The sequence below is a fragment of the Bos indicus x Bos taurus genome, chromosome 14 (assembly GCF_003369695.1).
Source record: "Bos indicus x Bos taurus breed Angus x Brahman F1 hybrid chromosome 14, Bos_hybrid_MaternalHap_v2.0, whole genome shotgun sequence".
NCBI classification, from domain to species: domain Eukaryota; kingdom Metazoa; phylum Chordata; class Mammalia; order Artiodactyla; family Bovidae; genus Bos; species Bos indicus x Bos taurus.
The window spans coordinates 43,986,169-44,011,405 of record NC_040089.1 but is presented as its reverse complement, the minus strand read 5'-3'; the positions used below and the strand labels follow the sequence as shown (position 1 = coordinate 44,011,405).

Here is a 25,237-nt window from a genome sequence, read left to right as displayed (position 1 = left end):
CCTTATATACACTATTAAGATATTCAGCGGCAGCTATGCCAGTTATTAAAATTTTGCAGCAAGTGTCTAATCTTGTCGCTGAAGTTATGGAGATGGTGTAGCTTAAAAAAAAAAAAATCACTATTTGTATCGAGATCTCTATGGTAGTATTTGCCAAAGGTCGGGTTTGATTATGTCTTTGGGTATAGACACCTATGGTGGTACTGAAGGGTCCCTAGGGCCCAGTGTGACCTCATGTATCCTACGCATGGCACAACACAAACTAAAGAAAACTGACTTGAAAGCTGTATGCCATGAGATACTAGCAGGCAAAAGCCTTAAAAATGTTTATGTCTTTAATCTTTCACTTAGGAAATAATTTTGAGCTCTATGTGCCAGGACTGTTATTTGAATATAATTTGCAGTCTTTAATTTCAAAAGTTTTCCCAAATGTTAAATATTTATTCAATGAATTTGTTACAGGTAAGACACTGAAAGTTGAAGAGCCCTGATCTAAAACTGACTATAAAGTCATTGTAGTGACCTCCCTGGCAATCGATTCTGTATTGGTTAACTCTTAAATCTTTATAAAATGTCTTCTAAGAATTTTTTTAATAACTAATGAGACCATTTTATATACTGTCCTCTCAACAACTGTTGGGGATATGTTTCAAGAGGACTGTCTTTTGGGTATCTTTCACTAAGAGACTAAAACATACCTAATTATTCTTGGAAGAGTAGTACTTTATTGCCAAACGGACTGTTGGTGCGGGGGGGGGGGGGGGGACGGACGACGGATTCAAAAGGTAGTATTAATAGCATGTAAGGCACCATGCAACTATAGAACCTATTTTTTAACTTTCCTGTATTCCATTTTTAAATTTCCTTTAGTTCAGTTATTAAAATTCAAAAGAGCTTTAATTTTCTTATCTAATTACAGATCCAATCATTGAATTTCCTACACCATCTTCCAAACATTGGTCTGGATTTTTCGTGAAAAAGAAAAAAGTTCAAGTAACAATTTTTTCCATAAAGCTAAACATGATTTTCTAAGTTTTAGCTGTGTCCATTTTGGTGTCAAAATGTGCTTCATGAGATATTTATACATGATTTTTAACAATGTTCTAAGCAAAACAAAAAGTTGATAATTACAATGGTTCAGAAAAATCACAACCAAAAAAATTCATTTTGAAATTGAAATTTTGGGTGAAAGGGTTGTTTTTTCCCCTCAAATAATCCCTACTTCATCTTTTGTCCAATCTTAACCCCTTGGAACCACAGAGAATATTATCTACACAAACCATTAAAATATATCTACTGCCACATGAGAGTTCTTTTAGTACTTTAAAGACACTAGGAATTGTATGCAATATGGGCATCCCCTCTTCATTTTCCAAACTAAATCAAAACTCTCATTTAATAACTAAAAGTCTGGGTATCCAGTCCTTTGTTCTATTACTTTAACACCATCACCACAAAAAAATGTTCTTTTCTGTATTATTAAAGTTTCAAAGACTTGAAAGTTGTTAACCCATTAATCTGCTATATATGCAATAAATATAGGTGAAGTAGTTTACCTCTGCTTTTCAACCCATTTCCAGAAATATGTACTTTCAGGGAAAATATTTCAATGTTATCTACAACCTGTAGAGAATTCCAAAAGTAATACAGATGAAAGACAAAAGATATGCTGATTATAAATGACTGCTTTCTATTAATTAAAGCAGCTCTCCAAGAATTACTACTAGGAGGTAGTTTGAGCCTTTATGCACTTCACATAAAAAGAGATAAACCTTAATATTCTACAATACAAAGGTATCTGAATTATACATAAGTCAAAGTTTACAAAGGAGTTCCCATACCCAGTTAGTCTAAATTATTGTTGTTAAAAGCAATCTGCATTAAATATCAGAGTCAACAAAATTCACAAAGCCAGAAGCAGTTCAGTGCTCACAAGTTTATATTTTTAGGTTTGATAAAGATTCGTGTGTATTTTCTAAATACACAGACCAAAAAAAAAAAAAAAAAAAACATTGTGGAAGTTTACATACATGTCTTAGGACACTTATACTAGGTAGGTAAATTACATTAAAAATTGGTCTTCGTAAAAGATCTTCCCAAAGAGCTTTTACAAACAGCAGGCAGAAAGTGTTCTTTTGTTTACAGTGTTTTTAAAATGCTGATTCTCCCATCTCATAATGGCCTCAACCAACCCTCTCCTTAATCCAATTTTGTTCTCAATAAGCAGCATACTCTAAATTTTAAGTACCCAATGTCATAAAATTCAGGGCTACAAAACATCTTTTAAAATGTGCTTATCCCTAAAACATTTTAAACTAAATATCTTGAATGGCTCAACTTCACTTGAAAGTAGGGATACAGCAGGGAAAAAAAACCTTTCCATTTAAAATCCTAAAGTGACTAAGAAAAAATATGTTAGTTCTAAGCATGTATATTATGTACCATAGTTAAGTTTAAGGATCTGGGTGACTGAACGGCACAAAAACGGGTTCATATCTAATTCTTCAGTTAAAAATCATCCTTTTAAAATGAAAATGCTACAGCCAATTAATAGCATGTGCTACACTGAAGGGTATCTTGTTTATAATCATGTGGTGTAACAATTGCTGTATTAGGAGGCAAGAGTAGTTAAGGACATTTGGGGGAGGAAGGATTAGACAGACACTCAAATTCCTAACATAGCTGTTTTATATGGAAAATGTGTCTCCATAGACAGACCACTTTAAAGAGCTAAAATCCTACAAAAGTTGGAGCAACAGAGCCCCCTAAACAGAGCATGGGCTTCAGAATCAGACCTGGTCAAAACCCAGCTCTACTTTGTAGTGACTGTTACATTAGTCCATTAGGCAATTTCATGGAGCCTTTCCTTGTCTATAAAATGGAGACAATAGCACCTACTTATAGGGGATTTGATAAGGTAAAGCGCAATGGCATGTGCAGGCACTAAAAACAAGCTAGCTTTTGGAATTATTCAGAAAAATAACTTTTTCATCCTATGCTGACAATATCCTAAAAATGTAATAGAGCTTATTGGTTTTAAATTTTATGGTTTTTAAGACCCTTCTTCCATCACACTATCCCCGATATTATACTAGTCATTATCAGGCCTTTTATAACACAATGTTTTAATACAAATTTCTAAGTCCCAATTTTTTCATTCCCCGTTCTCTATTCTTCCACTCCTTTCCCCCTTGGTTCTCCTATATTATTAAACAACTAAGATGTGTCATGTCACTATTATGCACCAGGCAGTGTTCTAAGTGCTTTACATACATGAATAAACTTCATCTCACTCTTCCTCAGCAGGATGGCTCTACCAAAAAACCAGCTCATGCTTTCCCCCCAGATTTCAAAGCTATTCATTATTGTTCCATTTTCCCTTATAATGTTTCTTTTTTAGCTCTTAATTGCTAGGATGCTGAAATTTAGCAAAGTATCTAGTGAATGTGAAAAATAAGGGCCAATAACAATGAAAAAGCAGGGGCTGTATGGAAGTAATTGCCTCTGAGACTCCTAAGAAATAATACATGATATCTTGATTTATATGAGAGGGTCTGTTACTACAAAATGAATAGGAAATAAACAGTTTATACTCTCCCCCTTCATTAAATAAAAGATCTAAAATATTTTTCATTTAAAATATAAGTTACAAGAGAAAAATTCAGCAAATGTGTAACACATAATTCCGCCAGGGCGCCACAGACAAAATTACGAGTATTCCACTGTTACCTCTCTGAGACCAATCATGAGTTCTTAGTATCTATCAACTTCCTGAAACTGTACTGTAAGTCAGAAAAAGAATATACTTAAAAAAATAGAAACATCCAGTAGTATACCTTAGTACTAAACTATTTTTTTAAAAAAGACCTAGAAGGGAAAAAGCAGTCCCTTCAAGATCACGAAACAAAATAAGTTAGGCAGTCAGCAAGTAGAAAAATCTGTCAATTCTGTTTCTGGTAAAATGTTTACTTTAAAAGAAGAAATTTTTATATAGGCTGAGGCTAATATATTCAAGAGTATAAACATTTTTCCTTTGGATTACCTTTCTAAAAACAAATTCTTAAAGTATCATTATTTCAGTTGACTAAAAATATAGCCAAATCTGTCACAACACAACACAGAAGGTAATGGACAATAATTATAGAATATTTTAAATTAACAGTAACAAGCCATCTACATCAAACCTTGTTTCCAACTAAAACCAAAACAAAAGCACAACAATCCGTAGTGTACCAAGTGTGTATTTTCAATTTACTGTAGGCAATCTAACAAAAATTTGGTCATAATTTACCAGATATACATAAACAATTTAAGTAGTAAAGAAAATTCAGTTTAAAGAGAGTAAGTTCATATCTTAAGGAAAAGTAAAAGTACATTAAGAATGTAAAGCCAAGTCCAGTTTCTATGCAATAAGTGAACTGTAGTCTAATAAAGCAGATTTAGGTGATTTTCAGATATATATCTTTTCTCTTTAATATATATTTATATATAGACAGATCTACCAATTGTAAACTATGGTTTATTTTAAAGGAGAGGGATAAATGGGATGAAAGAAATCTTTATACTATACTTACATATTCACAAAGCAGAACATTTTACGTTTAAAATACTTTTCCATTCATAGTATCTTTGCCCAACTAACGTCTACTTTGGACCCCACCAGAATTACATTTTACTCATTTGTCTAGAACACTGAGAAAAAGATGTACTCTTCAGTCTTAAACAAAAACCAAACCAAAACTGTTCATGTCAGTTTTTCAGTTTTATAGAAAGTATGATAAAGTTTAGGTGACAAATGATGCATCTCACCATGTAACTGTACTCTTTGATTTATCCAAGCAGAAGCATCAATGTCTAATGTTAAACCATCTTTCTACTGAAATCAGAGACAGTAAGAAAGCCTGTCTCTTAAAAAACCCAGTCTTTTCAACTTTGATCAGATGGAGCACCAAAAGGATTATGTCTGTCAAAGTGTACTTTGCAATTTTTTCCACATGACTAGCATAATTTAGTTACCTGATATAAAATAAGAAAATATACTCAATTTCTATTTAAAAGAAAGCTGAAAATATGATATCCCTCAATCTTATATAATATACAGTATGTTCCTGATAAACATTGTGCATATTAATATCAATTATGTGAAATGCTGCTGTGAGTCAATCAGTTAATTCATCTGTCAGACTAAATAAATCTGGCGATTTCAACTTAATACATCATCCCTTGTATCCTGAAGAATTTAGTGAACAGAATAATAAATTGTAAAGCCTCGCAATATTTTATTTGTAAGACTTTTGCAGATTGTTGAATCATGGTGACTACTAAAAAGACTATATATATATATCAAGATGTAGTGATTTCAAGGAATTGAAAAATAAATTAATTATCTATCATAATTTCAAACCCTGAACACCCCATAAGTATGAAACAAAAGAGAATGCGCTTTTTGTGTTAATTTTAATGATAAAAGGGCACAGGAGTAAAAACCTGATATTTCACTTATATTGCATAACAAGCTAACCAAACTGGACATGGAGGATAAATTATAAAGCAAATCATTTTACTTATTATTTCTATGACTTTTCTTTCAATTAGACTTCTGTCTTTTCAAATAGGACTGAGGTATAGTACACTGGCAAAAATAAAAAAGAAGCAAACAAGAGTAGTGCCAAAGTAACAGATACCCAAAACCAAATGCCTTGTCAGAAAACGTCATATAGTAACCATTTATCAGATTAGAGCAGCAGGAGAAAGTTACTTTTAAATCATAATCATTTTAGTGGTATTTGTCAACCTCACCACGGTACTTTGCAACATCATTCTTCATTTATAAAGTAGTAAAATTCATGTCAGAAAGGAAAGGGGGAATGGAGGAAGTCAGTTAGTTCATTCCAATAAATTACCTCTCCAGTTCTTATAAACATGCCCATCAGCACAAAATTGAGAAATAATACCTAAGACTAGAAGAGACTTGGTTTAAGTTATGAAGCAAAATAAAGTGAAAAATACAGAAAAGTAGAACCAATGGGGTTGAAAAGGCCCCTCACTGAAAATCTGTATTAAAAAAAATAAAATTAATAAAAATAAAAATAGAAACAAAACTCTACTAGTACAAACTAGCCTGAGTGGTTTGATGGACAGAGTAATTAGGTCAGCTGTCACTGTACTCTTAATAAACGAATTTTCTTCATTCATGTTAAAGTGGCACATGAATGTAAGCTTTTTAAGAACAGGTATTATATTTTCAGAGGATCCAAATACTTACTGTATATCCTATAAATAAAAAATATTTTTACTTTGATAACTGACTGAAGATGTGTGAACTCCATGTAATTCAACCACAAGGTTGTTTGCTGTACAGTCCTGTGCAAATATAAAAAAAATTTTTTTTTTGCTATAAGGCTTTGACCCTACAGTTTTCACAGCAATGTAACTACCATCCAGCATGTACCATATTTTGCAAGCCTTCAAGTTCAACAATCCAAATTGTTGATTCATATTATGTCCAAATGCAGCATCCTTGAGGAGTATAGAAGGTCAGTTAGTCATCAAGAGACATACAAACATCTCCTGATTCATCCCATCGAGATGCATCATTCTGATCTTCTCCATCATCAACCAGCTCTTCATCAGCTTCTCCTCCACCATTCCCCTCATATTCTTCATCCCGAGGAAAATCTGTATCCTGTCCCTGATCTACACCTTCTTGTCCTCCTGGTTGTGATTTATCTGCACAGTCTACACAGACACCATAGCGCCGAGATCCATGTCTTATTCCAACACTGGCCGCTAACATGAAGATCTTCTTACACACCATACATTTGTACTTTTTATCCTTTTTATGCACCTAATTGAAGAAGTAAAAAAAAAACCCAATGTTAGGACAGTACAGACAATATAATACATCTGAACCACTCAAATTAAACCTCCCATTTAACAAAGAGTAAATATACCATTATCTTTCTGTATGAAGTTCAGTACTGGTTTTACAAATAACATTCATTGTTTAAAGCAAAAATTTGCAGGTAATAGTGTTAAAATACCTTAAACAAACACAGTTTATCTCAACGATCAGTTAAAGTTACTTACCAGGGAATGTCTTTTTACATGTTCTCTTCGAGTAAACAGTTTTCCACAAATATCACAGCTAAATGATCTGACTCCCGTATGAATGAGCAAATGCCTTTTTAGTGTTCGTCTGTATTTGGCTACATAGCTACAATGAGGGCATTTTAACTTGTTCATGATTAGAGATGATTCACCTTTTGAGAATTAAAAACAACAAAAAAGCACTTATTATTATACATTAAACAGAAAACTTGTCAAAAGCTTGCCTATTCCTGAGAATAGGGATTATTGTATGGCTACTACCATCTGAGTTTTTTAAAACCCAGAATGTGGAAGCTTTTAATTAATTGATAAAAATGGTATTAAGAGCTCTGTAGATGTTTTGACTAATACTTGCCATTTTCCCAAGTTTCTTGTTTTGGCCAAGATTCAGGCAATAATCCATACTTGAAATCGTTAGAAGCACCTGGTATCAATCCATACTTGTAATCGTTTGAAGTACCTGGTATCAATCCATACTTGAAATCGCTAGAAGGGCCAGGCATCAGGCCATACTTGAAATCATGTGAAGGACCTAATACAATTAAAAAGTGATTTTGATATAATGATGGTAATTAAGATGACTCTTACTGGAATTAAAAAGATGGATATAAAACTATTTTATCAGCATCATGATAGAACAGCCTAATATAAAAGTAAACATATCCAGAATCCCCCATAACTACTGCCACCCTATCCAAACTAATCAGCAACTGTTGCCTCTGGATTATTTTCAATAGCCATCAGTTTGTCTCCAAGCTCACACCGTGGTGCCTTCCTAGAGCTCATTCTCAACACAGCAATCAGATTTTTAAAAAACTTTAAATCAGAACCAGATACTACTCCACTAAAAAGTCTGCTTGGACTAACGATCTTACAGTGCAAGCCAAAGACTACCAATACACTACAAAGCCTTAACTGATCTAGCCCTTGCTTCCAAACCACTCTCTTGGTTATTCTATTCCAACCACACTGGCCTCTGTGCTATTCCATGTTGGTAAAACGGCTACTACTTCAAAGCCTTTGCACTTTGCACTTACGCTGTCCTCTGCCTGAACACTCCTTTCTAGGATATATACATAGAGCACACTTGTGCAGGAACTTAGCAATTTTTCTCCCATACACACAATTTTATAAATGAATGCCTGCCAAATGGGTTTTTTAAGAATTCAATTTTCTATATCTATTTGCCAAATACATTGCCTCTTAGAAAAATAAAAAGAACTTAAGATTTCCCTCTTAAGGAGAAAGTGAAACTACTAATATCCACAATACAAAAAAATCTCTAAGGTATTTAAAAATTGTGATTCATTACTACTACTGTAAATTGTTTTGTACTGGGAATACTTTCACTTACTGTTTTTTAATGTTAGGAAAGTCCTCTGGATCCATAATTACATATTTTAATTGTAATGCAATACCGCTTTGTGGTAAAGTGAGACACCACATTTGTATGTGTGAGAAGGAGGAAGGTTGGGAGTAGTAGCCTGTGAAGGTTAATCAATTTTCAGTTTCACACTTCTAAATAAAGTTTTGAGTTTTATGACTCATAGCTCTTGTCCAAATCAGAGCAAAACAAAGTAAACTCTAACAGCAAGGACTGTGCTTGTTTGTTCATCTCCATATTTCTTAATGTCCAAAACATACATCATCCAGTGACTGCCCTGGTGGTTCACTGGTTAAGAATCTGCCTGCCAATGCAGGGGACACAGGTTTGATCCCTCATTCGAGAAGACCCCACATGCCTTGGGGCAGCTAAGCCCCTGCACCACAGCATGCATGCAGAACCTCTGCTCTGTAACGAGAGAAGCCACGAAAATGAGAAGCCCCCAATCTCAGCAGCTACAGGAAGCCCGTGCACAGGAAAGAAGGCCCAAAGCAGCCAATTAAAAAAAAACAAAAACAAAACTTTTTTTCCCCCAACAGTTAGGAGAAACCACCTTAACACAATTTCTTCAGAATTATAGCTTAATTTTGGTCTGTGCACACCGTATATTCAAAAGCCCAAGAGCTTTCTGTGAGGAGTACTACTGTTATCCCAATTGCTTAAAAGATTTCTAAAGCTATAGAAATTGTATCACTTTCTTCAACAAATGTTAGTTTTGCCACGTGCTTTCTCTCTATGGATGCACATGTACCCTTTTATGTACTACTATATTGTTAGGAATATCATTTAAACCATACTACATATTCACTTTTCCAACTATCCCCAAGCAAATGTCTCTTTTTTATTTGGATCAATGATATAATCAAGACTGATGATTACAACAAACTTTCACCCAGGCATCATGGGATGAACCTATCAATAGTGGCTTACTATCTAACGATGATTTTGAACTACTTCCCCTGGAGGTTGCAAAAATATGTATTTTATCATTCTTCTACACTTATTAGCCTGACATTCTATAAAGAAAGCTTTCTCCCTTCTTAATTTACCTATATTATTCTTTGGAATACTCATGGATTCTTTGTCTTCTTGTGCAGGACACTTCCCACAAAGCAGTTATAAATATCACTATTTAGAATTAGTATTTTCTTTTTTTTTTTTTAGAATTAGTATTTTCTATAGTCATCAACAACCAAATTATTAATTTACATCAAAGTTAGTTAAAATACACTAGTCAACCATTCTGATAATTACCATTTTCATCCCATCTATACACTAGCTAGAAGCCACAATCTATTATTTGCTTTTGATAGTTAAGAGCTTTAACATGTCTCCTTCAAAGAAAAAGAAACACCTATTCATATATTTACCAGTGTTCTAAATTCTGTAATCAACATTAGCTGCCAGATTGAAAGTGCTTATATTAATACCTAACACTTTCCTTTAATGAAAAGAAACTGCTGTAGCTCCTTGATAAACACATACACATTCCAAAACTTCAAATCCTCTTAAAGGTACTCCTGCTAAAATTCTACTATACCTACCAGCATCACCTCCTTCTTGACCAGAGCTGGCTTCAGTCAATAAATTTGCACTGACATTCCTATCACAATCTGGCCCTGAGAGTAGAGCACCATCCAGATCTGAAAAGGAGATACAAAAGTATGTTATTTACAACCACACCATAGCCATCACCCAAAACACCACTCTCTTCTTGGAAATGTTTCTTATGCAGACTAAATAGAGGATATTTGCAAGTACTGAGTAACTACTATGTGCTTAACACTACAAGGAATAAAAGCATATATAAGACATGTTTTTCAGCCACAGGAATAACAGCACACTGGATTAGAATGAGCCTTAGAGCCAAGGTGAATTAGGTACCTAGCTCCATCTGTATGACCACATGCCTCGATATCCTCATATGCATCCACCTGTATCATAGATCTGATACAGAAATTTAATCAGTTAACGCAAGCCAAGTATGGTGTCTGACATCCAAAAGATAGCTGCAGCTGCTAGTACTAAGTGCTAGATGTATAAAATATTAGTGTTTCTGTCCTGGTTCAGAATTGGAAAGATCAATCAATACTAGATTTGTAAAGGAAGATGTAATTCCTACATTTGTAAAAGGAAGGTGTAACTATTTCCCTTGAATCTGTTGCATTGCTTCTTTTTTCTACCACTGCCTTAATTCAGAACTCATCATTACTCTCCTGGATTACTCAAACAGTTTCTTGGTCTCCTTGCTCCAAAATACAATACATTCTTCATTTCCCACAACATTGCCAAAAAGATCTTCCTAAAACACTAAGCTTTATGTTGCTCCTTTACTTAAAAATCTTCAATGTTTCACCAGTTTTTAGTATAATCTTCAAAATTCTTTAATTTACAATACAAGTTTCCTAATATTCAGGTTCCTATTTTGCCAGTGTAGGAGATTCAGATTTGATCCCTGGGTTGGAAAGATTCCCTGGAGAAGGAAATGGCAACCCACTCCTTCTTGCCTGGAAAATCCCATAGACAGAGAAGTCTGGCAGGCTACAGTTTATGGGACAGCAAAAGAGTCAGTCACTCACAACTTAGCGACTAAACAATTTAAGAATCTAGCATCAGGGACTTTCCTGGTGGCTCAGACGGTAAAGTATCTGCCTACAATGCGGGAGACCCGGGTTCAATCCCTGGGTTGGGAAGATCTCCTGGAGAAGGAAATGGCAACCCACTCCGATATTCTTGCCTGGAAAATCCCATAGACGGAAGAGCCTGGTAGGCTACAGTCCACGAGGTGGCAAAGAGTCGGAAACAACAGCGATTTCACTTCACTTAGCATCTTCCCACTGCTACGGTCTACTCTTGTGTTATGAATAGAAGATGAATTAGACACACAAGACAGACAATGAAAAATCTGGCTGTAAAGGGATAGAGTGAGATAGAGGTTAAGTGTTTGGGTTTTTTAAGGCAAAAATTAAAACATGTTTAAATGCTGAAAGGAAGAAGTCATTAAGAAAAAGAGAGGACACTGCAAAGAGAAATACTGCAAAGAGAAGGAATTATCAAATTTGTAAGATTCTTAACAAGTCTGGGATCCAGAAGCATTAGCAATCAGTATACATACAGAGACAGGTTTGAAGACAGGCACTTAGAGACTACATCTCTATTGGCTTTTATTTCCTCTGTAACATTAAATGTAGAATGTGAAGTTACTCCCTAGAGTAAAAGGGTTGGAAGTCAGGAGAATAAGCAAGTAGTTCACATGTAAAGAAGGAAGAGTAAACAGACACTGATCCTTTCCTGTTCCTTGATAGCAGGGATACTATCTAGATTTTATTTTCCCAGTATTTATAGTAATGCATGACTTTAAAAGGCTTTTTCAACAGGTGCTGTTAATTGTTGGCTTGAATAGTCTGCCCTTTGCAACCTGTTATTAAGTTTTAACTTAACATATCTCAGGAATTCCCTGGCAGACCAGTGGATAGAACTCAGCCCTTTCACTGCCATGGCCTGGGTTCAATCCCTGGTCACAGAACTAATATTCTGCAAGGTGCCTGGTACAGCAAAAATATAAGGGGAAGTAAAGAATAATTTTGTCAATTTTCTGGTATATAAACATCCATAAACCATAAATTAATGGAAATCTAATGACTCTGCTTTCCTTTGATAAGTTAAATGTATTTCAACCATCAATGAGAAATCCACACAACCACATGAAAGAACAGCCCCAGCTCACTGTAACTAGACAAAGCCTGCATGCAGCAAGGAAGACCCAGCATAGCCAAAAATAAATATTAAAAAAACTTCAAAAAAAAATTAAAATCATTCAAACAATGTTACTCTTCCCAATATCTTTCGAAAAAAGTCACTCTAAAGTGTGTACAGGGCATTTCTTAAAATTCTGCCAAGTAGGTTTGTAAATACAGGGTGTTTCTATTTATATAACATTCTATAGTTATTTGTTGAAGGCTTTCCTCAGCTAGGTCTTAATGGACACTTCCTGTCTCCTATCCATCTGTGAAGTATTAGGATTTAGTTTGTGATCTTTAATCCTACATGGACACTAGTACAGAATGTTCACCTCAATCTAAAACATTAATAGACGGCAAGTAAATTCTTTCTGAGGTCTTTTCAATAGCTATGGATGAATGTGAGAGTTGGAACATAAAGAAGGCTGAACACTGAAGAACTGATGCTTTCGAATTATGGTACTTTCAAGACTCTTCAGATCAGATCAGATCAGTCGCTCAGTCATGTCCGACTCTTTGCGACCCCATGAATCGCAGCACGCCAGGCCTCCCTGTCCATCACCAACTCCCAGAGTTCACTCAGACTCACGTCCATCGAGTCAGTGATACCATCCAGCCATCTTATCCTCTGTCGTCCCCTTCTCCTCCTGCCCCCAGTCCCTCCCAGCATCACAGTCTTTTCCAATGAGTCAACTCTTCGCAGGAGGTGGCCAAAGTACTGGAGTTTCAGCTTTAGCATCATTCCTTCCAAAGAAATCCCAGGGCTGATCTCCTTCAGAATGGACTGGTTGGATCTCCTTGCAGTCCAAGGGACTCTCAAGAGTCTTCTCCAACACCACAGTTCAAAAGCATCAATTCTTTGGCACTCAGCCTTCTTCACAGTCCAACTCTCACATCCATACTTGACCACAGGAAAAACCATAGCCTTGACTAGACGAACCTTTGTTGGCAAAGGAATGTCTCTGCTTTTGAATATGCTATCTAGGTTGGTCATAACCTTCCTTCCAAGGAGTAAGCGTCTTTTAATTTCATGGCTGCAGTCAGCATCTGTAGTGATTTTGGAGCCCAGAAAAATAAAGTCTGACACTGTTTCCACTGTTTCCCCATCTATTTCCCATGAAGTGGTGGGACCAGATGCCATGATCTTTGTTTTCTGAATGTTGAGCTTTAAGCCAACTTTTTCACTCTCCACTTTCACTTTCATCAAGAGGCTTTTGAGTTCCTCTTCACTTTCTGCCATAATATCAAGACTCCTGGGGGTCCCTTGAACAGCAAGGAGATCAAACCAGTTAATCCTAAAGGAAATCAACCCTGAATATTCATTGGAAGGACTGATGCTGAAGTTGAAGCTCCAGTCCTCTGGCCACCTGATGTGAAGAGCCAACTCACTGGAAAAGATCCTGACTGCGAAAGATTGAGGACAAGAGGAGAAGTGGGCAGCAGAGGGTGAGATGGTTAGATAGCATCACTGACTCAAATGGACTTAAGTTTGAGCAAACTCCAGGAGATGGTGAGGGACAGGAAGGCCTGGCGTGCTGCAGTCCAAGGGGTCACAAAGAGTTAGGCACAACTTAGCGACTGAACAACCAACTGTTTCTGTGTACAAGAACAAGTCATATCCATACTACAGATATTAAAAACCTTTTGAAAGGCATAAACTACTTGGTTCTTGATATAAAAAATAAATCTCAAAACAAGTGAGCTCCTCCAGGTTGACAATAGCTTTCATAAAAGCACACCTAACTTAGTAATCAGTACATGCTATCACTGCTGTATCTTATTTCAAACCATCTGGAAACTTATTTGTAATCAGCTGCTGCTGCTGCTAAGTCGCTTCAGTCGTGTCCGACTGTGCGACCCCATAGACGGCAGCCCACCAGGCTCCCCCATCCCTGGGGTTCTCCAGGCAAGAACACTGGAGTGGGTTGCCATTTCTGTGTCCAACGCTTGAAAGTGAAAAGTGAAGGTGAAGTCGCTCAGTCATGTCCGATTCTTAGCGACCTCATGGACTGCAGCCTACCAGGATCCTTCGTCCATGGGACTTTCCAGGCAAGAGTACTGGAGTGGGGTGCCATTGCTTTCTCCATAATCAGCTGAGTTGATGTGAATAAGATAGAAACCAGGCAACCAACCATTCATTTGATGTAAGAATCATATTCTGCTTCACCAGGAACTCTGTATTCATTTTCTCGAAAAAGCATAGGATTAAAAAATAAACTCTAGGACTTCCTGGTGGCTCAGTGGTAAAGAATCCACCTGCCAATGCAGGAGACATGAGTCTGATCCCACATGTCACCGAGCAACTAAGCCTGTGCACCGTAACTACTGAGCCTGTGCTCTAAAGCCAGGGCTCTGCAACAAGAAGCCCTCACACTGCAATGAGGAGTAGCCCCTGCTCCCTGCAATGCAACAAAGACCCAGCACAGCCACAAATAAATAAATAAGTACATTAAAAAAAAATAAACCCTGATAAACGAAATTCATGACCTTCCTATGGAAATCCTTCTCAAATGCATTTGCCAGTGAATAGGTGATCCTCCCACTAAATGAAACAAAAAATACACCCCTGATTTTACGCATAAAGTCCTTTTGTATATGCAATCGACATATACACAACACATTAAATTTCACTACACATTTATGCAGTAAGAATATTCTTATTCTCAACCTTAAGAAGAAACTAAAGCTACCGCAGAGTGCTGCACTGCTCTTTAACAGTATTACACTGCTTCCTGACAACATGAGCACTAAACCTGGCACTAAAGCAGGTAATTAAAAAAGGTACAACTGCAACGCTGGAAATGAGAGTGCAGAAGTATACCCATCGTTTATACTCACTCACTTTCCTCGTGATACTTGATACCATTCAGTGATACTGCTAAATCCAAAAAAATAAACCTATCTATAAGGACTAGACTTCCTCAGTGGTTCAGTGGTTAAGACTGTGTTTCCAATGCAAGAGAAGAAGGGAAACAGGTTCCATTCTGGTCAGGGAACAAAGATCCCATATGCCATGTAGCACGTCCAAAGAAATTTTTGTAATTTAAAAAATAAAAATCTATCAGCGTTCTGTGGCAAATCAGCCTTCACTTTATTAATCTCTTTATTTAGTAAAAACATCTCTGGGTATTTCCCTGCTGGTCCAAAAGCTAAGACTCCACACTCCCAGTGCAGGGGGCCTGGGTTCAATCCCTGCTCACAATCACACACGCCAACTAAGATCCAATGAAACAACAACAACAAAAAACCCAACTCCAAAATTTTTGAGTGTACCTAGTTATAAGCTGTCATTGTCCTTTACATACATTTTTGTCTATCTTTGAAGCAACTTCCACCTCTGAATTAATTTTTTATTCTTCTCTGACATCTCATTCATGGGTTTTTAAAAATCTGATTACCAACCAACGGAAAGGATGACATGGTAAAAATCTTGGCCTTTACCTTCTCTTAAAATTTTAACAGTCGTAACTTTATTTTCTCCACGAGGAAATGAATAGCAATATTTACCTACTTCACAAAGGTGCTATGAAAAGTAACTTCAGTAAATAAAAATAATGTACAAATTATAAAGTGGAACATAAATCATGACGTCATTAAATGAGGTTAATCTTGGGGCATGTGGTTATAGGTTTCTCGTGGACCACAGAGGGCACGAGCGTCACTTGCAAAGCATCTAGTGCTTTGTACAGCACCTGCCTATAAGTGCTCAACAAAACTATGTTGGGAAGGAGGTCTTCCTGACCATTTGTTTTTGGTTCTCAAAATTCCACACACGAGGCAAGCACAGACTAATCCAGAATTTCTTAAAACACAAATATTCTTGAAAAGAATGACATATGAGAGCATATCAGAAATCGAGATTATAGGAACAATGACAGCTCCGTCCTACAAAAACTCAGTAATATCTATTCAATTTTTGTTTTCATGTAAATATATACTGGCAAACAATTTTCTCTGAAGACAGTTTCTGAGGACTAAGGCTAATTTTTTTCATAAACTGTTATAGACTTTTTTTTTCCTTTGTTCATTGCAGTCAAGGTTTTTTCCTTTTTCAGTGATGAGAAAATTCAGTTGCAAATGTATTATATAAAGCACCCTTGACAGTTCTATGGCAGCCGAGAGACTCAACAAATTGTAGTTTCCCTTTACCCCCAAACTCAGTGATGATTCAAGTGACAGACTAGACTAGGCTCCACTGTTTCTTCTTTGCTTCTATTCAAACAAGGTTGTTATTTCTTTCATGACCGGGCCTTTACAGGTCTCTTCAGGACTTTCTCCACTCCAATCCATGAATAATACCTTCCAAATGCTTTTATGTTAAAGGCAAATAAATAAACAAGATTGCATCTCTAATTGAGAACCTCTCACTGCTCACAGTCTGTGAAATAGAATTCACAATTTATTACCATGTCAGAGAATTACAACCTGGCCCCAACCTATTGACCCCACCTCACTATCCCTACTACACTCCCCTTTCTATTCACTTACTCCCTTCAATTCTTGCCACTTTGCACCCTCTCCTGGCAAACTCCTACACAAAAGAAGATCCAACTCTGTGAAGCTTTCTTCAACTCTTAATGAGAAATCAGGAACCTCCCCCACTGCACTCTGCCATACTTCTGATCTTAACATTTATCACATTGCACTGATACGTTTCTACCTCACAGCCATCCTATTGTGAACAAGTTCTCAATCTTATGACAGCAATATCATCTAACCTGTTCGCTCAGTTTCATGTGGACTTCAAAATTTTACTACCAAATTTCCTCTTATGAAGTGGAAAGTCATTTTGGGGTCCCAGACAAGAAGTATTTGGTTAAATATGACACTTCTGGTCACCCCAGAATATTAAGGCTATATCAGAAATAAAAAATTCAGTCTTAAAAAATTCTCAGGGGCTGACATTAACAGGGTTTAGAAAACTTAATACCCTCAGCAGGTAGAAAGCATTAAAACATCCACAAAAGGCTTCTTCAACATGCAGTTTCAGTCTGACCAAACAAATTCTGTTTCCTTAACGCTTATAACTTGAAAAGAATAATCCTTAATGTAGCCACCCCTTGGATCAAGTATGGCAGAGGAGGATGGAAAGGAACACTAACTAGGCAGAGGAAAATAAAGGAGAAGGAAAAAAAGATGGCAGAATATTCCTACTATCATACAGTTACTCATTATCATCCTTTTAAGATTAAATATTGAAGTGTTACATTTTAGTATAACTTACAGTCCATTAGCTAATGGTGGACATTTATTTTTTAAAATGAGCATCAGCCCTTCAAACTACCACTGACTACGCAACTGTAACAGTTTCTAAAGAAGAAACTTTAAATCACTGGTAGCTCATTCTTCATAATATACTCAAAAGGATGCCTGAAAGGTAGGGCAGTACATCTAGAATCCCTTAAGAAAGAACTAACCCAGGCCCGTAAACCTGCTATGTGGAACGTTTGGGTTAAGATGTAGGATACATACATTTTTAGATTTTAGGCAAGAAATAACTGTGATACCCCCAGAGGGGCCCAGGGTGGCACCCTGTAATCAAAATGTATTTCTGCAACAAAACATATAGATGTTCACATTTAAGGAAAGAAGTAAAAAATACAAATTGGTTTTGCTGCCAACTGAATATCAGGTTTTGTTGCCAAAATGATATTTTTTAAAAGCTTTGGTTAATTTTTATAGCCTTCAAGATTTCATAATTATAAATTTTTCTTTCCTTCTAATTATAAGACATTCTGTATGATAAACTTAAGGCAAGTTAAGTGGTGGAACCAAGTCCAAAGTCCAAATCTTCTTTACTAAGTCTAGGTTCCATGGTTTTTAAACATTTTAAGTAGCTCATACAGTAACTTTATATGACATGGCCAAAATATGGAAAAGTCTCAAATGAGATGGCCAACGTTCAAAGCTATAAAAATATTTTAAATTAAAACAAACAACCCCGCCCGCCCGATTATTTAAGAAAGCATTTCAAGGAACTTCCCTGGTGTTCCAGTGAAGTGTCTGTCTTGCAATCCAGGGGACACCAGGTTGATCCCTGGTTGGGGAACTAAGACCCCAATGCTACAGGGCTACTAACCCTGTTCTGGAGCCCTCATGCCTAGTCAGATGCCACGCAACCAAGATCCGACTCAGCTAAATTAAGTAAAATAAAGAAAGAAAGCATTTCAAGATTCTGGAACCTCTGAAGTGATCCCCTGTATCAACTGTCACCCAAAATATGTAGGGGCCTAAGTATTGGTTGGTAGACAACTTCAGTAGAAGTAATAATTCACTACTTCAAATATGACTCATTAGGTATCTTAAAGACATATAGTTTGAGCATTCTTCTCTCAAAATTGTTTTCTATACACTTGAATTATATGCTTTTCAACCAAAAAACAACTACACAAATTGAAGATGTTACAGCTTAAACTCTGCTTGTAAGGATCAATAAAAATTCACAAATGCCACAAAACAAAACAAAAAAAAGTACAGATGAGAGAAAGGAGCTTTTAGAGTTTACAAACTCTAAATTATATCCTTTGATCAAATAAAACCACCGTGCATCTGAGTATTTGTACATCATTATGAAAAATTCAATCATCTATATGAAATTTTACCAGCTTTTATTAAAGACAATTATATAACCTACTGCTGTATTTACTAGAAAATGCTTTTCAGAAAACTGTCTTGATGTCAATTATATAAAACCCCACTGGAGAAATTCGTTTCAGAATTCAGTACCAGAAAGTTTGTCATCTGTAGAACTTCTGTTTCCTCATTCTGAAGGGCTGCTTATTATCTTAGAGCCAATAAAAAGCTTAATTAGGCTAACCATATTAATACTCTTGACTAGCACACTGTTTTATTGCTAAAAATTTAATTTTTGTTTGTCAGAAATTCCAAAATCTTACTGAATGCATATACATACAAATGTATTACATGAAGAATACAGTTATTTATAATGGCTACAACATTCTAGTGTGACTGGCACAAACAATACAAAAATACGGATTCAGAAAGCCCATGTTCCATGAGTCCAGAGTAGATAAAAAATGGGATTAACACCTGACTTGTTTTAACAGTATAAATGAAAACACTGTGTAAGACAATTAAGGCACTGGTTACTTTTGCCCCTATACTATTTAATTTCTTACATTTACATGTACAAATCAAAAATGATTTGAAGGGAATTGAGGCAGAGTCAGATAACAGGTATACTAGCCTAAGATTTTTAAAGAAATACCATTATGAATATAACCTCTGATAAAATCTCAGTATCTTACATTTCTTTATGAAGCACCCAAATACCACTTTCCACAGTATATGGCAATAAGACAACATTATTTATAGCCTACAGACAGTAGGCTTAAGAATCTGGGAAATCACTGTTCCTACAAGAGACCCACAAACCCAAACATGTCAAGCACTGCTTGTAGACTAAATGCATAATTCACCATGACTTTTCCGATGATTAGGTAAAGAATTTTAAATACATTTAAAAGCATTATTTCACTGAAAGTTTTCACTATTTTTTCAATAAATAAAAATGAAAGTATAACCAGTAATGTTGACCTCTAGAAGTTTTAAATGAGCCTCAATTTTTTAGAAGACTGGGTCACTAGTTTATAAATTGCCAAGGTTTTAATGTTGGGCAGTCCTAAAGATGGAACCTGCCTCTACTTTTAGTAACTGAAAGACCTTGGTAAATACAGACCCACTATGTCCTTTCTTTATTGCTCAGAATTTGCCTGGAGAGTTCTAGTCTAAAATTCTGTGCACCAACATTTCATCAGGGTGAAACAAACTGCCTATGACTGTTAAGAAAGATGTAAAAAGGGGTTGGAATTCACAAGGCGGGAGATACAGCACTTAGCCTAAAAGAAGGGGACTTCAGGGGAAATTTTTTAATGTTAATACCTGAAGGGTTATCAGGTTGATTTAAGAGATTAGAGGTTAGGCTTAGATTATACTACTAAAAATGACAGAATTAGGAAGTTAAAGAGAAACAAATTCTAGCTCAATATAAAGTAACTTCCTTATAATCATACTCATCCTACATTGAAACAAAAGGTCAAGCTGAGGCTATAGACCACCTATCAAGAATCTGGTACAAAGTACACTGCACTGGAAAACTGATTTTAAAAAAATCTTAATCTTTAAGGGGGACTAAGATGACTGCGACAGCTGTATTTTTATGTTTTGTCATTTTTCAGAATAACCCTATAAAAGTAGCATAGTCTAAGAAGGAGGAAACTGAGGGCAAGTGTTTAACTTAATTTGGTTATGGTAACATAGTAAGTAACAGAACTCATTTACAAAACCTGATTCAATTTGGGCTCTTTCCTCTATCAGTGACTCATAGCACCATCACCTGTAGAACTGACAAAAATTTCAACTACCAGGCCACATCCCAGACCAATAAACCAAAATCCCTGGCAGGGACAGTCAGGCATCATGATGGCTGAAGTTCCCAAGCAATGCCAACATGCAGGCATGATTAAGACCCACTGCTCTACCCCAAGGGTTGGCAATAAAGCTTTACCTGAACACACTTCTGTTCATTTGTTTACACACTTTCTATGACTGCTTTCACGCTACACTGACAGTTAAGTAACTGACTTCACGACCAGCAAACCCCAAAATATTTACTGCTTGGCCCTTTACAGTAAAAATTTTCTAGCTCTCTATCATATCATGTTCTAGCTCTTATGGGATTTTCTGCCACTGAATGAAGGTGGATTCAGAGGCACCAAAAAGTTGTTAAAAGTTTTAACAGTGGGAATGTAGCATGTCACTGATATAATCAAATTTCAGTTAAGCAAGGTTCATCAGATATTAAGGTGGCATCAATGACAATAGAATTATCTTTTATAAGCTATCAAAGATAAAAGCATATCAGACTATCAAAAATTATGATAGACCTAGTACACTGATACAACCTCAGCTAGGAGTTGCTTGCTAAGATGATAATCACTAGTAATGTTATTTTTCAAAGTATGCACTGTGGTTCTAATTAATACTGCTTTTCTTCTCTTTGAGTCACTCCAATTATGTGTGGCATTAGTTTTAAGAATGAGGTTAGCTTTGTTAGTTGTCAGTCAACTACCATGCCAAAAAATCTTACTCCTTATATTCTGGGTACCTATATATATTTTAAAAAAATACACTATAGGCCTCCCATCATACTGTTAACTGAGTAATTCATGCAGTAGGGAAAAAAAATGCAGTTCTAACTCTGAGAACTGATTCAAGATTTTTTACATTAAAAATTAAGCCAAAACAAAGTGCTGCTAAGTCTATCATTAGTACTTTTAAGAAACAACCTCTGGGATTTTATTGCTAAAGACTTGACAAGTTGGAGGGGAAAGCTCAGCAAACAGTATTCATTATACATGTATACTGATTTCCACATGATTTCTACCAATGAAAACTAAACCCAAACCTAAACAGCCAGGGAAACCATTTCACAGGATTATGGCATTTTGCCCTTTGGGAACTAAAAACAATGATTCTTTTAAACGGAAAGCACTCCATCCCCAGGTGATCACCATCACATAAATCAGACACCGAACAGTTACAGATCTCTGAGGCAACACAAGCACTAAATGATGTATGACAGTGGTGGGCATGGTCAAGTCTGGGATCCACTAAGGAAAACCTCAAACCCACTGGGCTACTTCAAATAAAAGTAAGTTACACACACACAATTAAGTTAAAGTTTCAAATCTATTTCACTCTTCAACAATGGTCCCCTCACTTCATTTCTCAAAAAAAAAAAAAAAAAACAAACAAACACCCCACACTACAAGATGTGATATGCAAAGATTCTTATAGTCAAGAGAAAGGTCTCAGAGGCCTCTCTTAACTAATGCAAATGAGAATGAAAATGAGGAAACAGTGGGACAAACTTAAAATATTCCAGTTTCTGTAAGATTTATGGGGAGAACAGAACAGTAAGTGCTTCTAAACAAAGTAGAATCCCATTAACTTTTGCAAAATTCTATAAAACAAATATTCAACTACAAAAAATTGAGAGTAAAGAATGCTAACTAAATCTCAAAAACGTTCTGAAATGACAAACAAATCACATATTACAACCAAAGATTTTATCTTTGCCAGCACTGAGTACAAAAAGTGAGCAGAGGCTACAGACCAGGAAAATCAAAGAACTATACATAGAGTCCACATGCCATAAAATGTGGGCAAATTCCTGATTATTTAACACAACCTTTGAGAAACCCACATATACATGTGTGGAGAAAAAACTAAGATATACCAAATCTTACATTTGATACAAGATTATATAAGATATGTGACTGTTCAAGTCATTTTTTCCCTTCTATTACAAAGACTCAAATTTACTATTTCTTATGTATATTACTTTAATCATACACACAAGATTATATCCAAGCAGAATGAGAATAAAAACTGAGACACCTCTGTATATATTCAATACAGTATTTACCTGGTTCTTCCTTGATGAATGACAAATCTTCCTCTGGATAGGCAACAGGTGGCTGCATCACCGAGCAATCTTCTAGATTTGTTTCATTATTAGGTGGTATATTATAAACAAATCTCTTTGTAGCTTGGGTTTTTCTCCTTGTTTTGCTAGTCTCTTGAATCCCTTGGGAGCCCATATTATTCCAAATAAACACTTTTGTTTGACCTTGAGACTCATTTTCTGTCAATTCAGGTGAACCATCCTGGACCCAACTACTGTCATTCATTTGGTAGTTTTCTATTTGGCCCTCGTCGACATTACAACCATCATTTTCAATTTTTACGTTACTTGCCAAATTGGTAAGATTTCGTGTTGCCCAAAAACTGGCAATTTTTTGATCCCGTGATGAAGACAGGCCATCTCTGTTAACTGGTTTTCTATTATTATAGTCCACAACTACAGACTCTGGAGCTTCTGATTTAATGCTTATATTTAAGGCATCTTTAATGAAATTTCGGCAAGTTTGAACAACTTCACTCATTTGAAGATAGCTGGCCACTGTCATTACTTCAATGGCATTTTGGCTTGTGAGCACCAGGTTACCAGAATACAAGAAGTCCAAGATGACTGAAAAACCTTGAACTGCAGCAATATCTAAATGGGTAGTATTGTTTTGGTTAGGGCTTTCTTTGTTTGAAAAGCAATATAAAGTCTTAAAGAAACGGCTGCCTGCAACCAGGATGTTCTTATGAGCTTTAAAGATTTTTCCGCTCACCACAATGCTGACATCACAAAGAATACCTTTCTTCCTCTGTTCATTTAGTTGTCGAAGAAGTTGATAGCAATAAGAGTTCTCATTTGGCCTACTATTAAAGTCACAGTACCCCTCCTCTGATGGTATTTCTGACTCCTGCAATAGATGGAAAATATTACCATTAAATTTTATTTACTTTTTAAAGCCTCCATACCAAAGACAACAAATCATTGTCAATGTAACTTTTTAAAACCACTATCAAATACACTAATCTGTCAGTAATCATTACATATTTTGAGACTGAGGTGTTCACAATCTAAATATTAAGAGAAAGGGTGTAAACAGCTTTGCTGCAATCCACTGCTATTGGTACAAAAAAAAAAAGAAAGAAAGAAACATCCTGAGGATCAGAATTTCATTTGAAGAATACCGTGTATCACATATCATGCTATCTTTCCAAATATAGCTGAAGACATGGATTGAGAATTATTTAAAATTAAAACAGGGAATTCCCTGGTGGTCCAGTGGCTAGGACTCCACCGCCATTGCCTGAGTTCAATCCCTGGTCGGGGAACTGAGATCCAACAAGTCAAGTGATATGGCCAAAAAAAAAGAAAAGAAATGAAATGAAAATAAAAAGTGGTTGTTTTCTCATGTAAAGAAACATTCATAAGAATCAAATTAATCTGCCTTATCTCTGTAACTGCTAAGAACACAGTTTTTCTGGTTGAACTTAAAATAATCAGATTAAAATATGCTCAGCATCTCATTCTAGTTAACATTATTAAAAAAGGGAATTTTAAAAGTCTTGGCAAATACTGAGTCAGACAATTTAGGTCAACAAAGTTAATCATATCTAACTATGCAGTCCATGGGGTCGCAAAGAGTCAGACATGACTGAGTGACTGAACTGAAAGAGAAAGTAACAGAAGACCCTAATTTAAAAAAATGTGCTTCAAACTACAGGAATACCCAATTATATAAATCCCAAATCAATTTTCAAAATGACTTCTCTCTTTAGGATCATAAACACTACCCATCAGTTAAAATTCCTTAACTCCAAATACTTAATGTTTATAATCTTCCCTGTGATCAATCTTTTAATTATTCATTACAGTTCAGTTTAGCATCACTATTAAGTTACTGTAGTTTCCTATAAAATAACATGATATTGACAGCAAGAATAAAGGAATGTGATCTAGATTTTGGAATGCTGCCTATACTAGTTATTAACTGTGTGTCCTTTCTTAAACTAATAAAGCAGTAAGTACCAGGAGTGTTTCTAAATAAGAACTTCAGGCCCTACTCACAGAGTCACTAGGTGGGTGGTGGTGTCGCTAAGTTGTGTCTGACTCTTGTAACCCCACTGGCTGTAGGCCGCCAAGCTCCTCTGTCCATGGGATTCTCCAGGCAAGGATACTGGAGTGGGTTGCCATTTCCTTCTCCAGGCATTAGGTGGGTAAGCTCCCTAAATTAGGCAGGTATCTATTCTTAAGTGTTAAAGATTATTTTCTTTGGCACAAAATAGTAAATACTTATTATTAAATACTTATTATTTTATTAATTATAAAATAAAACACATATATACAGGTCTATGAGTAGACAGAATCTGGGGGAAAACCCAGAAAAGATACATATTGGATTGTTGGATGCTGGGAGGACTGATATGCTTGGAGAGGAATAGAGAATGGGGGGCAGAGGGAAGGGTGTAGGGAACAAAGTTGTTAGAACTGCAAAGAAATTCTCATAGAATATTCTAAATGGACCCCACTCCAGTACTCTTGCCTGGAAAATCCCATGGACGGAGGAGCCTGGTAGGC

At 35.9% G+C, this 25,237-nt stretch overlaps 1 protein-coding gene across 1 annotated transcript in view; it reads right to left on the bottom strand.

Moving 5' to 3' along the window:
* Window positions 1-1,921: 1,921 nt before the first annotated feature.
* The window catches only part of ZBTB10 (zinc finger and BTB domain containing 10), a 32,264-nt gene continuing 8,948 nt past the window's right edge, over window positions 1,922-25,237 (bottom strand). The window contains exons 2-6 of the mRNA XM_027561252.1: window positions 22,685-23,573; window positions 10,039-10,137; window positions 7,466-7,642; window positions 7,090-7,262; window positions 1,922-6,847 (exon numbers count right to left, since the gene is read on the bottom strand). Of these exons, the coding sequence (XP_027417053.1) occupies window positions 6,542-6,847; window positions 7,090-7,262; window positions 7,466-7,642; window positions 10,039-10,137; window positions 22,685-23,573 (1,644 nt within the window). The 3' untranslated portion in view covers window positions 1,922-6,541. The remainder of the gene's footprint in view (window positions 6,848-7,089; window positions 7,263-7,465; window positions 7,643-10,038; window positions 10,138-22,684; window positions 23,574-25,237) is intronic.